The sequence below is a fragment of the Nanorana parkeri genome, unplaced genomic scaffold (genome assembly GCF_000935625.1).
Source record: "Nanorana parkeri isolate BGI_ZX_2015 unplaced genomic scaffold, ASM93562v1 scaffold576, whole genome shotgun sequence".
Lineage (NCBI taxonomy): Eukaryota > Metazoa > Chordata > Amphibia > Anura > Dicroglossidae > Nanorana > Nanorana parkeri.
The window spans coordinates 915,627-929,078 of NW_017306844.1; the positions used below are offsets into that span (position 1 = coordinate 915,627).

Below are 13,452 nucleotides of genomic sequence, written 5' to 3' on the forward strand. Positions count from 1 at the left end.
GTCTGTGCTGGCATCGCACACCCCCATCAGTTCCCCAACTGCATCCTTCCTTATAAAGTGAAAATCAGTTGCACGGTATTCACCAGTTGTGCTGGTTTGTTGCAGGAGCAGAAAGATTGAAGCTGGGCTCCCTGGACATCCACTGAGCTCTACGCTTTTGCCTAGGTTGCCTTTTGGATGATCCAGTCCTGGTGGGAGAACTACAGTATGTTCAAAGGGCAACAAGCCATCGGAATGGATCTCTTTTTCTGCTATGACTTGCTTTTATTGGGAGCAGCATAGTGGCTTTGTATGGTGAGCATTTCTAAATTGCTACGCTGGGGTCCTGGTCTCAGTTTGCCCTGGAGACACCAACTGCATGGAGTATGTTCATGGTGTGCTTGCCTATGCTTCCTCATCCTGGTCATTTGGAATAGATGTCAGATTGTAAACGCTCCCAGGAAGGAATGTGCTGATTAAACCATGTTTGTACTTTCCCAGTCACTGCAGAATTTTCCATCACTGTGTAAATTAATAAACTAAACCAAATATACCCGACTCAGTGGGCTCTGAATTCTGCAGCGTGGCCGGACACCTCGACATCATATCTGCTCCTCTCTGTCACTTCCAGCACTGGTTCCCCAATGTCTACAGGATACAATTCCAGATCCTTCTCCTCATATATAAAGCCCTCAACACTCTGGGTCCTCATTTCTACCAACCATTAAGTCTACAGACATGCACCCAGCCGCAGTGTTTGCTCTTTCTTCCTTGATCGTCACCACAACGCACAGTAACGCACCACCGTGAGTTGTGGTGCGCTGCATCAGAAAAGCTGCATTCCATTTTCTGGTGCGTCACTATACATTAACAGCTTATTCAAAATAAACCGGCTGCCTCAACACAACACACGTTTGCATTCGACACAAACCAGTATGTACTAATGCAACACACAGGAACTGAGAATTGTAGATGGACCCCTGCAGTTCATTTTCTTCAGAAACCAGCCACAGCCTGAGTAGAAAAGCCTGTCCCCTGCCAGCATGCTGCAGAGAAGTACCCTTGCACTCTGTGTAGAAGCAGTGGTCTCTCTGCAAAGGTCCATCATGCCCCCTACTGAGTCAGACCTATAGATCTACAGTCAGCCAAGCTTGTGCTCCCACACAGAGAGCAAGGGTCTTTCTCTGCAGCATGCTGGACGGGGGCAGGCTTTTCTACTCCGGCTGTGGCTGCTTTCTAAAGAAAATGAACTGTGTACATTTTTGGTTTTTGATGCACTTGCAATGCATTCTGATGATTTGAACTAAAGCAACTTTTCATAAAGGCGAGCAACCCAGATTTACAACATCATGAACCCATCAGAAGTTCCCTCCCGGGGGAAAAAAGTACAGGCGGTGGATCTGAGGTTTACAGAATGGCGGGTTTCTCAATCACATGCAGAAGCCGCGGCTAATAAAGGTCATGTAACAATCGGGAGCTAATACAACTTGAAGAGCCGGTCGCTGTGACCCAGAGATACGCACTTCTAGGTATTGAGCATTTGTTTCTGAAGATATCCCTGCTGGTTTTCACTCAGTGCTGACCACATACACCTCAGAATGTCTTTTATTTCCCTATACAATCGATTTTGCTGTTGTTGACGGGACTTGATAGGTCTTAAAGTGTATTTCCACCTTTGCAGCCACATTGGGATAACCCCTTTTTTATGTTTGTTACATCTTCCCATTCACATTTTTTTGTTCTCGGTGCTGAGTTTTGCTCTGGAATACAAGGAGGATTGGGCAGGTTAATGTTGACATAAATAACCCTGTCTGTGCTGTGCTGGAAGATCTCATCAGTTGAAGGGCCCGTCCACATCAGACACAGTGCGTTCCGGCCCAATTCTGGCCGGAACGCACTGGATGGCATTGCGGCCGGCTCACTATGTTGCGGGGCGGGAGGGGGCGTAACTGTCCATTGAAGTTAATGGCATCGTAGCCCTCCAGCCGCAATGCGATCGGTCAAAAGGGAACGTGTCGCACATCAATGCCTGCATTCCAGTACAGTCAGAAAAAATAGTGCTTGCAGCATTTTTCTGACCGGACCGCAGGCATTGATGTGCCTTGTGTTCACATTACGGCTGGAGGGTGTGACTACAGTGCCATTCACTTCAATGGATTGACCCCCCCCCGCCTCACAACATAGAGAGCTGGCCGCTATGAGATCCTGTGCAATCTAGCCAGAATCGGGCCAGAATGCACTGTGTCTGGTATGAAAGGGCCCCTAGACTAGATTTGAGCACTGCCTGTCCTAACAAAGATCTATAAGCATTGAATGTTAATGAGAGGAAGCTCAGTCTGTCCCTAGTCTTTCTACTGGGACAGTTAGAGTTTCCTGGCACTCAGAAAAGCATGCAGGGGCCTCAGCTACACAGACACATCTAAAAGGTAGGAAATATTTTTGCAAAATTACTTTGCGGTATGCTGTGTGAATGGAAACTTATAAAGGGGATTTCTCAAATTTGACTGTAAAAGTGGAAATACACTTTAAAGTGAACCTCGGCTTTACCCAAGTAGGGCACGGCAACAGGTTCACTTTAAATTACCAACAGCATAAACTAACCTTCCTTTTGCCCCCTCACCAGCTCATTCAGTCATCGTGTGGGCAAGGCTAACTATGTGGCAGGGAATTAAAGGGAATAGGCAACACAACTTCTCCTTGAAGACCATTTTATGTAATGAGTAATCACCAGTTACAGCATTGCGTTTTTCTTCCTCCGAAGTTCAACTCTGCACAAAGCAGGTCAAGCAAGCGGAGGCAGTGTGATGGGCGATGTTCTGCTGGGAAACCTCGGGTCCTGCCATTCATGTGGATGTTACTCAGGACACTTGGACTAGTATAAATAATAGGTGGCATTAAGGAGTCAATAGGAACTGGCATAAACAATAGGTGACATTATAGAATTGATAGGGTCCCATATAAATAATAGGTGGCATTATAGAGTCAATAGGACTGGTATAAATGAAAGGTGGCATTATAGAGTCAATAGGACTGGTATAAATGAAAGGTGGCATTATAGAGTCAATAGGACTGGTATAAATAATAGGTGGCATTATAGAGTCAATAGGAACTGGTATAAATAATAGGTGACATTATAGAGTTGATAGTGTCCCATATAAATAATAGGTGGCATTATAGAGTCAATAGGACTAGTATACATGATAGGTGGCATTATAGAGTTGATAGGAGCCAGTATAAATAATAGGTGGCATTATAGAGCCGGTATACATACTGGGCCATGTTATGGAGGTAATAGGAGCCAGTGTACATATTAGGTAGAGTTATTGGGCTAATAGAAGACTACATAGGGTCATAGACTATGTTATTGGGGTACACTATGACCATCACACCTATATAAGCTTGTTGGACATCCAATGTCAAAAACAGGACCTATCCTCCTGTTTTTGCAGCTATAACAGCCTCCTTGTCTTCTAGAAGGGCTTTCCACAAGATTTTGGGCAGAACTGTGTTTTTGTCCCCATAGACTTCAATGGGCGCACCAGAAAACGTACAACACAAGCGTTTTTTTAATGACAACTGACAACCAGGTTACTCTTCCTAGAAAATACAGGTCTGTGAAAAAACTGGAGTATTCAGGAGTGTCCATGCTGCATGTGGAGACGTTCATCCGCCTGGTGAGGAGCCTCTATGACCCCAGTTATGCCCATTACAAGAACGGTGGCAAGAGGCAGAGGGCCTGGGAAGATATTGGGCGTGGTTTTCCTGGATTGGGAGCTCCGAGAGTACAAGATACCACACAGAGGAACCATGAAGGAGACACAAGGATGATGACAACAATCTATGTCTCCTCCACTCCCATCCTCCTTATTGGACAGTGATTGAACATCATCACCTCTATCCAACGACCAGGTAGAAGACCCAGGAAGCAGACACAAGGAAGATGATGACGTATGATGTCACGGATGATAGTTTCGATTCTCCAAAACAATAACGCCTGAAGCTTCAAAAAACTAATAACGGCTTCCAAAAAGAGGGAAAAAAGCTTCAAAATCCCCTGAATAGGCTCACGCACAAGATTGAATGGGGGCTTAGGGGTAAAGTGTGATATTACTGAGGAAATGGGAGGAGCTATAAGGCTCAATTTACTAAAACAAATTAATTCAATTACATTTATTACTTTTTCTCATAATAATTCCTCCTAAAATAATGTTACATGTGCAAGGGTAACTATCTTATCAGTGTGGAAATAATTGTTCTCATGTAAGGGGCAGTTAACTGTTGAAAATCTTATCATCTCATGAATTAAGTATAAGTCTTATCATCTCATGAACTGGTATTTTAGCTCTGCCAGCTCTTCTCCTGGACTACAGAAGGATTAGCCTTTATGTTGTAAAGATCTGAGAGTTGAGTAGTTTAGCAGAAGACAATGGACAGGGCTGACACCACTTAGATTGCAAAAAACTTGTCGTCAGCCCACAACAGAGCTTAAGATTGTCACAAACTGGTCCCAGCAATTAGAAGCAGCTACCTGCAGAGTTTTCTGAGTAAAGAGTGGCTGTGGGTGCTGGGCACATGAACAAAGAGCCACCCAGCACCATATTATTCCTACTGTCACTGGGGCATTTTTTTTACTCCCACTGACGCATAAGTAGTGATGGGCACAATCACCAAGGTAAAGGGAGGAGTTGGAGCTTGAACATATAGGCATTGTTATTGAAGTAATGGGAGGAGTCATTCATAGTGATAAGGATGCTTGTGGCAATAGGAGTTATAGGCATCGCTATTGGGGTATAGGTAGGAGTTATAGGAATCGCTATTGGGGTATAGGTAGGAGTTATAGGCATTGGTTTTGGGGAATAGGTAGGAGTTATAGGTATTGGTATTGGGGTATAGGTAAGAGTTATAGGCAACGGTTTGGGGTATAAGTAGGCGTTATAGGCAACAATGTAATGGTATTAGGAGGATTTATAGACGTTGTTATTGGGGTAATAGGAGTTATAGGTAGGAGTTATAGGCATCGATATTGTGGTATAGGTGGGAGTTATAGGCATTGGTATTTGGGGCAATAGTAGTTATGGGTAGGAGTTATAGGCATAGCATAGCTATAGAGGTAATAGGAAGCGATACAGCGACCAGGAAGCAGGGTTAAAGGGAGATGTTTGAATGTATCATGACCGTAGACGGCACATCACAATACACTGATAATTTGTGTACAACCATTAGTTTCCTATGCACATCTAGTAAATAACGTCACAAAGCCATCTTACCATAAGCTCCGTCTGGGGGGCTCTTCTCTGTGTCATCCTCCATGACGGTGTGGTTGGCCCCTCAATGTCTGGTCCTGTTGCTCGGGAGGGCTTCTATCCTTGGACGCTCATGCAATGTCCCTATGCTGTTGTTGTGGCTGCCTCCCCCCTTTCCTCCATATATGAGATCACTGTGCTCCAGGCTATGCTGCCCCCTCCTCCTCCTCCTGTACAGATAATGAATTCCTCAGCCCCTCTCCACCACTCTCAGCATTTCCAGATGTCACACTCACTTCTGCAGAGCCCCGGCCCTGCCCACATCTTTAATAATGAGCTCACGCCCTGCAGATTTCAGGCTAATAGCAAAGGAAGGGGGCATGGGCAAAGAGGGTGCCGCCCTTTGGAATGCAATCCGCTAACTTCATGCAGTCAAAGTGGGGTCTCTCTTAAAGGGGCACACCCTCTTAATGCATGCTCTTAAAGGGGTAACTCTAATGGAATCCACATTTTTGTTATCTTACAGTTGGTGAATTTGCAAAATAAAACATTGTGTTATGTTCAGAATATTGGCTGTTTTTCTGTTGTTGCTGTTGTTGTTGTTGTAGGACCTGTAGAAGAAAAAGACAGGAAGTTGCAACCTCTTCTGCAGCTGTGAGCTGTTTTTAACCCCTTGACTGCCATTATGTCTATGACATGTCCTTGGCAATCAAAGGGGTTTAGAAGTGCAGCCAAAAATTATATTTTGTTTATATTATATTACATTATTATCTCAGCATCTTGTTCACCCACTTTTATGTCCTATTTTACCATTTCTCAATGACAGGTTGAATGGTCGTGTTAATTGGCGTTGCCCTATTTTTACTTTACACCACAAAGTTGTATTGGTTTATTTTTATTATAGCATTATATTATTAGACTATTGTGAGCTTTCATTTATTTTGTATTTGTTTCTGAAGGGAATTGGTATGTGTATACAAAACATATTTATGGTCTTGTTCTTTTTTTTTTTCAGCATATGATTCTTATTGGTGTACAAAAGTACAAATATATAACCCGTCATATGGGTGTAAAAAAACATTTGCATAGCAGAAAATGAATAATAATGAATAACAAAGAAACATTGACCCTTGGGTCTATGAACCATAAACCAACACACTTGCATTGTAAGGACCTGGTCTTGTTCTTAAAGGAGAACTATGAGGTGAGTGCTTTTCACTCACCTCATAGTTCTAGCCGACCTGTGACAATGACACTGTCACAGGTCGGCTCAGTAGATCGGGAGGTGAGCGAACACATACCGGCGTTCACTCACTTCTCGATCTTGTCACGGCTCTCTGCCGTGACAGGGGGAGGGGCTGGATTCCCCTCTCCCCGCTCCGATCTGCCAGCGCTGACTGGCGGAACGGACGGGGGAGGGGGCGGGTACAGCTGGCTCTGCCTCTAGATAGGCAGAGCCAGCTGTCACTCACGCAGCTGGGCGGATCCAGACATAATTGTCGTGATCCGCTTCAGCTGCGCCTTCTCAGTATACCGCTCGCGGTAGCTCGCGGTATACTGAGCTTAGGGTAACGGGAGGACGCTAGTTTGTGTCCTCCCGTTATGCTAAGGAGAACTATGGGGAAAAGCCCTAATCCTATAGTTCTCCTTTAATCTTCTGGTTGCAGACACTATATATGTGGATAGCCATTTGTCTTATTTTTTTAGATTTCTAATAACTATCTTTGGTATCATATTTAGATTTATATTATTATGACTATATATTCATTATTTATTATTCGTAGCCCTGATGAAAGGAGGGGGGTGTGTTTTTGCCCTTGAAACGTGTTGGCTGTTGTTTTATGAATCATTAAAGCCAGGGCCAGACTAAGAGAATCATGGGCCTGGTACTATCAGTGGGTCAGACAGGAAGCAGCAGAGGAGGCTCATTAATTAGGCAGCCGCTCGTGGGGTTCCAGCAAACGGTCGTCTAATATGCCTGATTAGAGAGCTGCTGGCGCCTCTGCCTGATTGTGTTCAGCCTGGCCCAGATTGCCATTGGGCATACTGAGGCGATCTGGGCCGGAAGGGCCTAATTTCAGTGGTGGGCCTGGAGCTAGTGTTCCAGTAGCCCCTATGTTAATCTGGCCCTGAAGAAAGCTATGTTGCAACACTTTATGAATCTGGTCTGGCACTCCTTCTTTTGTTCATGCTTAGTGTGAAGTTCCTGGGTACTCATTGGTGGGTAGCCCTATTTCCATGTAAGCTGCCTAAGCAGTCAGTGAGTTTTCCGCATGACTGTCTTTCACCTTTACTGCTCTGTATGAATAAACATTAAAGTCCCAACGTCTGTTAGATGTATTTCTTTATATACCGTTATAACTGCAAACATCCTCCATGTGCATAGCTCATAGCTCAGCACCTCCACAAATATAATATATTGCAGCTTACAAATCTTTAGTTGTGGGGGCTGCATTCATTTTCTTCCGATGGTGATCATGTCTGTAACTCACTTCCTGCATTAGGGTCACAATCACTTACTGTAAATGTGTTAAAGCTGAACTCCGGGATAAGCAAATATTGTCCTCATACAAGAGTCACGTGTATTCATCCTGGAATCTTGGTGAGCTTTGTGTATTTCTTCCAGATCTGTGGCGTAATCCAGTGTTAAACTCTTGGAGCTTCCTGTAATAAAGACCGGTCACTGCTGCTCTCTCTCCTTGTGCAGGGTGGCTGGTCTGGTCTCCGCCTCCTCCTGTAATAAAGACCGGTCACTGCTGCTCCCTCTCCTTGTGTAAGGTGACTGGTCTTGTCTCTGCCCCCTCCTGTAGTTTTCTTCTGTCAGCCTGTAGTGGGTGGGCCTGCTGGGTCCCTCCCACAACTCTGCAAAAACTCAGTAAAAACCAGTCTGCAAAGGCATTTGGTGCAGACAATGTAGATTTAGATAATTTTGTGGCTTTTGGGTCTATGGGATGCTCAGTAGCCAATTTCTACAAGTTTCATGTGATCCAACAAACCATTTTGCTTTTGGTGCAAAGGTAAGCTAAGACTTCTATCAATAAGTTACCTACAGCTTTTCTGCGTTTTAACTGGACAGTTTATTTCTAGGGCCAAGATAGGTCCTACTCATTACAGCATGTTTGTAGATGGTGCACAGAGATCAGGTTGATGCAAGGATATTTACTGATAGGAAGGATTAAATATCGGTTACATTTCTAGACGTTACTCGAGTCATGTCTTCATTAATAATTGATGTGGCAGAAAGGTGATAATGACATCCTTCTAGCCAGTGTGGATCATACAATCTATAGAGATCTTGTTATTGAACTGTGTGCCCTTTAAGAAATGCCTGTGCTTGCGACGTAACTCCAAATGCAGCCAACCTGCCTTAGGAGCCTATTGATGGGCGTCTATTGCTTGTCCATGCCCTCTGTTTCTCTATATATAATTACTTTCTCACATACCTTTTACATTTCTAAAGGATTTCTATGCGTTTAAGGTTCACATAGCTTACTGCAAATATCGGGTTTCCACAAAGGTTATGAAAAGCGACATGCATTAGCATTGTATAGTTTTGAAGTTGCATTGTCATGAAAGCCCTTGGTTCCACTCCCAGTGGGAATGCATAGTAGAGTCCGCAGATAGCTTGTTTCCAGTCCTGTGTCCCTGCATGGGCATCCTGTTGTCATAAGCCCTGAGACAGCTAATATTGTTGTAAGGCATAGGGGATCTGCCAAGTTGTGTTTAGGGTACTGGCTCAGATGTCTCAACGTGTCCCAATGTCAATATTAATTGTACGTACAGACACATCAGAACAGAAGAGAGTGAGGAACAGATTGAAGAGTTCCTGAGTTGTTGAGTTTATGCTCAGGCAGTAGCGTCACAAGGGGGGTGCGGCCCGCACCCGGGTGACACCATTGGAGGGGTGAAACCAAAATGACTGACAGTCGTTTTGGTGTCACTCCCTTTGGTGTCACCCCCCTTTGAAAAGTCGTAGACTGAGAGCCCGACAGTTTCAGGAGAGAGGAGGGGACCCGGTGGCATACCTTAAAACAGCAAAAAGTTTTCCTGGCACACTCACAAGCTAGCATGTAAAAAAACTTGTCCAAGGTTAAAAACAGAGGTTTGGATACACGTCTTCTAAAGAAAATGTCCTAACTCTAAACTATCAAAATCTCCATCTTGTAGTACATGGGGCAGAAGATAAAATTGGGTGCAGGTTTGTCAGGAGGAAGCCCAACCCCCCTGACAAACCTGCACCCAATTTTATCTTCTGCCCCATGTGCTCCAAGATGGAGACTCTGATAGTTTAGTGTTAGGACCGCACTATAAGAGGTGCCATGGCGCGGCTGTGCGGCTTTCACATTTTCTGTAGAAGACGTGTATCCAAACCTCTGTTTTTAACCTTAGTGTGAGACAAGTTTATTTACATGCTAGCTTGTGAGTGTGCCAGGAAAACTTTTTGCTGTTTTACTGTTTAAAGCCCATTCCGTGTGCACCTTGCTGTAAAGCTGGTGACGAATTGATGAGTGCGTTTGTCATCTGTTTTGCTCCGGTGGCATACCTTATCCCGCCGGCTGAATGTCCCATCCTCTCTCATCCGGCATCCATCACCAAGATGGATAACCGCGCATGTGCGATTTTGTCATTGCGCACATGCGTGGTGACATCTCGCACACGCGCGATGTCTTCACAGCGTGTGTCACCCGGTATCGTTCCGGGTGACACCCGGCCTCGGGACGCCTCTGTGCTCACGGCATGGGTGCCTCCAACATTGAGTGGTAGAGGCAAAGTTCTGATGCCTTAGAAGAGTGGTAGGTCATTCGCCATGGCCTTCTTGGACTTTATGGTGAGGAAAGTCTATCTAGAGTGGATGCTGAAAGTGACACTAAACTCAGGAGTTAAATCTTAAAAATGCATTCAGCTAACCTATTAACAAAAATGTATCTTATTTGTGTATCACTCGGCTGTAGATCCTCCAATCATCTCTGAATTGGTGCTGACACTGTCCTTCCTTCTGGAGGGTGGCTACTTTTGTTCCACAAGGTCCCTGTGTGTTGTAAAGTAGCCACTGCTTCAAGCGGTACCATGATACAAGGCAGGGCAGCCTCGTGTCAGACGCTCTCCTATCTGTGAATTATTATTATTTGATAGGAGATAAGATATTTGGGTTGAGCGCCACCTCCCTAGAAGTCAAAACTGCAATATGATTAGAATCATTTAAAAGACAACTTCAACTAAACCAAATATTTCAGTCTTGCATAGTTGCTGGCAAGTTGAGTCACATGTTGTCCTCTTCTACTGCATCACTTATGGGTTTTAGTGAACATTTCCTCACCAGAATTCCCAACTGAGGAATCCTTCTAAATGTGGTTTAAACAAATTGTGGGGGAGCCAAGTAGCAAAAGGGCAATACCTTCACGTTGGAGCTATTTCCCGCTGCAAAGATTTTTTTGTCCTGGCAGGAAATAAGGGAAACTTCCTGAGTGGGACATAGATAGCAATAATGACCTAAAGTGCAACTTAAGCCAAAACTTGGATAGAGTTGGGAGGGATTAGAACATCTGTTGGGTTCTTCTTGCTGTCTGTGTCCCCATTAAGGAGATTCCCCCTTTCTATTTGTCCTGGTGACCGATATCACTGAAAGTGAAAGAAAATGCCAAATGTTGGGTTGTTAGTAGAACAGGAATAGATGGGAAATATTTCTAATGGTGGCACTAGTTACGATGACTCTGCTGACCACCAGGGATCTCCCTCCAGATATTTCCTGTCACTTCCTGTTGTGGCTATCTGACAGGAAGTGAAGGGAATACTCCCCAATGGAACAGAGATGCCAAAAAAGCTGACAGGGGTTATGACCCTTTTTTACTTTATACAAATCTAAAAAAGGTTTTGATCTACTTGAACTGAGGCTCTAACCCTTCTCTACTCTATCCAAACAAAAGTTAAAGGTTTGGGCTGAAGTTGGCCTACATTTGTTTAATTTCTTCACTGACTGGCTTCTACACTTTGCTGGCTGTGAATAATATGCACCAGAGATTTAAAAACCACATCCTGGCAAGATGGGCTTACAGACATGAACTGAAACTAGTCTTCTCTTATCAGCAGAAAGTAAAGCACCCATAAGATGACTTTAATGAAACGTTTTAGTATGAGAACCTTTGAGATATAACCAAAGGGAAGATTAACCGTCCTCTCAAACGGGCACACATCATATGCAAAGTCAGGTTTGGTTTAAGACCTTCTCAGACAAGCCAGTACAGTACATAATTAATAAGTATCCCTCTTTCTGGTGTATAGTCGTCCCCCCCCTCCCATGTCACAAGGAATGTCCTATCAGGTGAAGGGCAGTATGCAATCTGCTGCATAAGGCTGGGCTCAGGGTACACCACCCATGCGGTTTTTCTCTTGCAGAATAGGACACCTCCTATTTTTCTGGGATTTCCAACTATAGGCGGGTGATCAGTCAAGTTGTGGAATAAATTCTTTGCATGCACGGGGTCTGTCTGTGTACCTGATTAGTAGGGAAGAGCTTAGGTATGGACAGAACCTAGTCCAAACCTGAGCTCCTTCAAACACAAAAGCTACATGGGCCACCAATCAGATGTGGGTCGGAGCATTCCCCATTCAGCAGCTGACCATAAACAAAGGGGCGGGATGCTTGTGCTGATGTCATTGATCTTATATGGACACAGGGCCATATTAGCAGGGATCCCAACCTGAAAAAAGTAATTGGCAGATAGCAAAGAAGCTATTGCTTCCCATGCTATCTGCTGTTTTTTTTTTTTTGTATTCTGACAGCTGCTGCCATCAGAATAAAAAAAAAAAGCATAGGAATGAATAGCTAGATTGCCATTGGCTATTTCAATTTGCAATAGCCAATAGCAAGTTGGCTATTGCACCCACCCTCTGCTGCTGTTAATCAGCAGAGGAGGACCTGATGGAGAACTTCAGGTCCACCTCTGCTGATTGACAGCAGCATTGGGCGGGTGCAACAGCTCGTCTGCTATTGGCTATTGCAAATGGAAATAGCCAATAGAAGCTTAGCTAGTCATTCCTATGCTGTTTTTTTTTTCTCTAAATGACGGCAGCCGGCGGCCCCAATGTCAGAAAAAAAAGACAGATAGCAGGGAAAGGTTTACTCTGCTAGATAGAGCAGAATAAACCTTTCCGGGAGAAAATGTTTCTGTCCTGGGTGTTCGCGAGCCGCTATCTAATAGCGGGAGACTCCTGGAACATCCGGGAGAGTTAGGATGTCTGTATTAGGTAAATGTCAGTTACCTGATATAGTCATGTAGCCATATAAGATCAGTAACATCACTCCTTCCCACCCCTTTGCAGACGTGGGAAGGGAATCTCCCTGATTGGGTGGAAGTGGAAGGAGTTTCCTTCCAGATTTCCATGTTTGGCGGATATTAGATTTGAACTGGGAGCAGTCAGAACCTAAGCTCATCCCTACTGATCAGTAGAGGAGTTGTATTGGAGTCTGCCAGAGCTGCTGACATCACTTCCAAGATGGTGGCACCCAGCTGCAGTCTCAGGGCTTTTGGATGTCTACACAAGGGAGGCTTTTACAGGCAAATAACATGCATAAAATACATTTAATGCACATATAGGATAAGGGATGATTTTTGTTGATATGAATGGTCCGGTGGCAGGGTCTCTTTAATGTGATTGTAGATATATTAGTGCACTTGTAACAACACAGTTGAGTACTGTCTGTGAGATGGTTTATATTTGCATCAGCAGTTAATTTTCCAGAACAAACTTAATAATGCAAATAAAACACTGTTAGTGCAAATAAAAAAAAGTATCATGAACAGTACTCCACTGTTGGTGTGTTGATTTCATACGGAGTTGTCGCCAACAATACTGTGCCAGAGACCCTAATGGCCTTTGAGAAGCTTCTACGTATGCCAAGAATAAGAGGCCGATGGGTATTTTGAACGATGGTGCGGCCTGGGAAAAAGGAGAAAGGCCTGAGACAAAAATTCCTAGGCCTGTATTTAGGTTTTGCAGCGTTTTTGCAGCTGTTTATACAGTACATTGTTAACACCTCAACATTCTCTATGCTTGTTCTAAAAAGTGTCAACTGTGAGATCAAAATCTAATCACAAACATCTCGTGTAAGCTTTAACACGTTAATGTAATTCCAAATTTTGTTTTTAATATTTTAAAATCTAATTTATTTTAAATAAAATAATTCCTGGTGGTCCTGTCATGATGGGCCCTGTTCAGGCACTTCCTGTTC

General features: G+C 44.1%; 1 protein-coding gene across 2 annotated transcripts in view; it reads right to left on the bottom strand.

The window, feature by feature from the left end:
- Nucleotides 1-5,491, bottom strand: part of SLC44A2 (solute carrier family 44 member 2) — an 80,131-nt gene extending 74,640 nt beyond the window's left edge. The window contains exon 1 of one of the 2 annotated variants that reach the window (XM_018562417.1): nucleotides 5,247-5,490. In XM_018562417.1, the coding sequence (XP_018417919.1) occupies nucleotides 5,247-5,289 (43 nt within the window). In that variant the 5' untranslated portion in view covers nucleotides 5,290-5,490. Of the gene's footprint in view, nucleotides 1-5,246 lie in introns of both variants that reach the window. The other variant, XM_018562415.1, reaches the window with a different exon arrangement.
- Nucleotides 5,492-13,452: the final 7,961 nt, after the last annotated feature.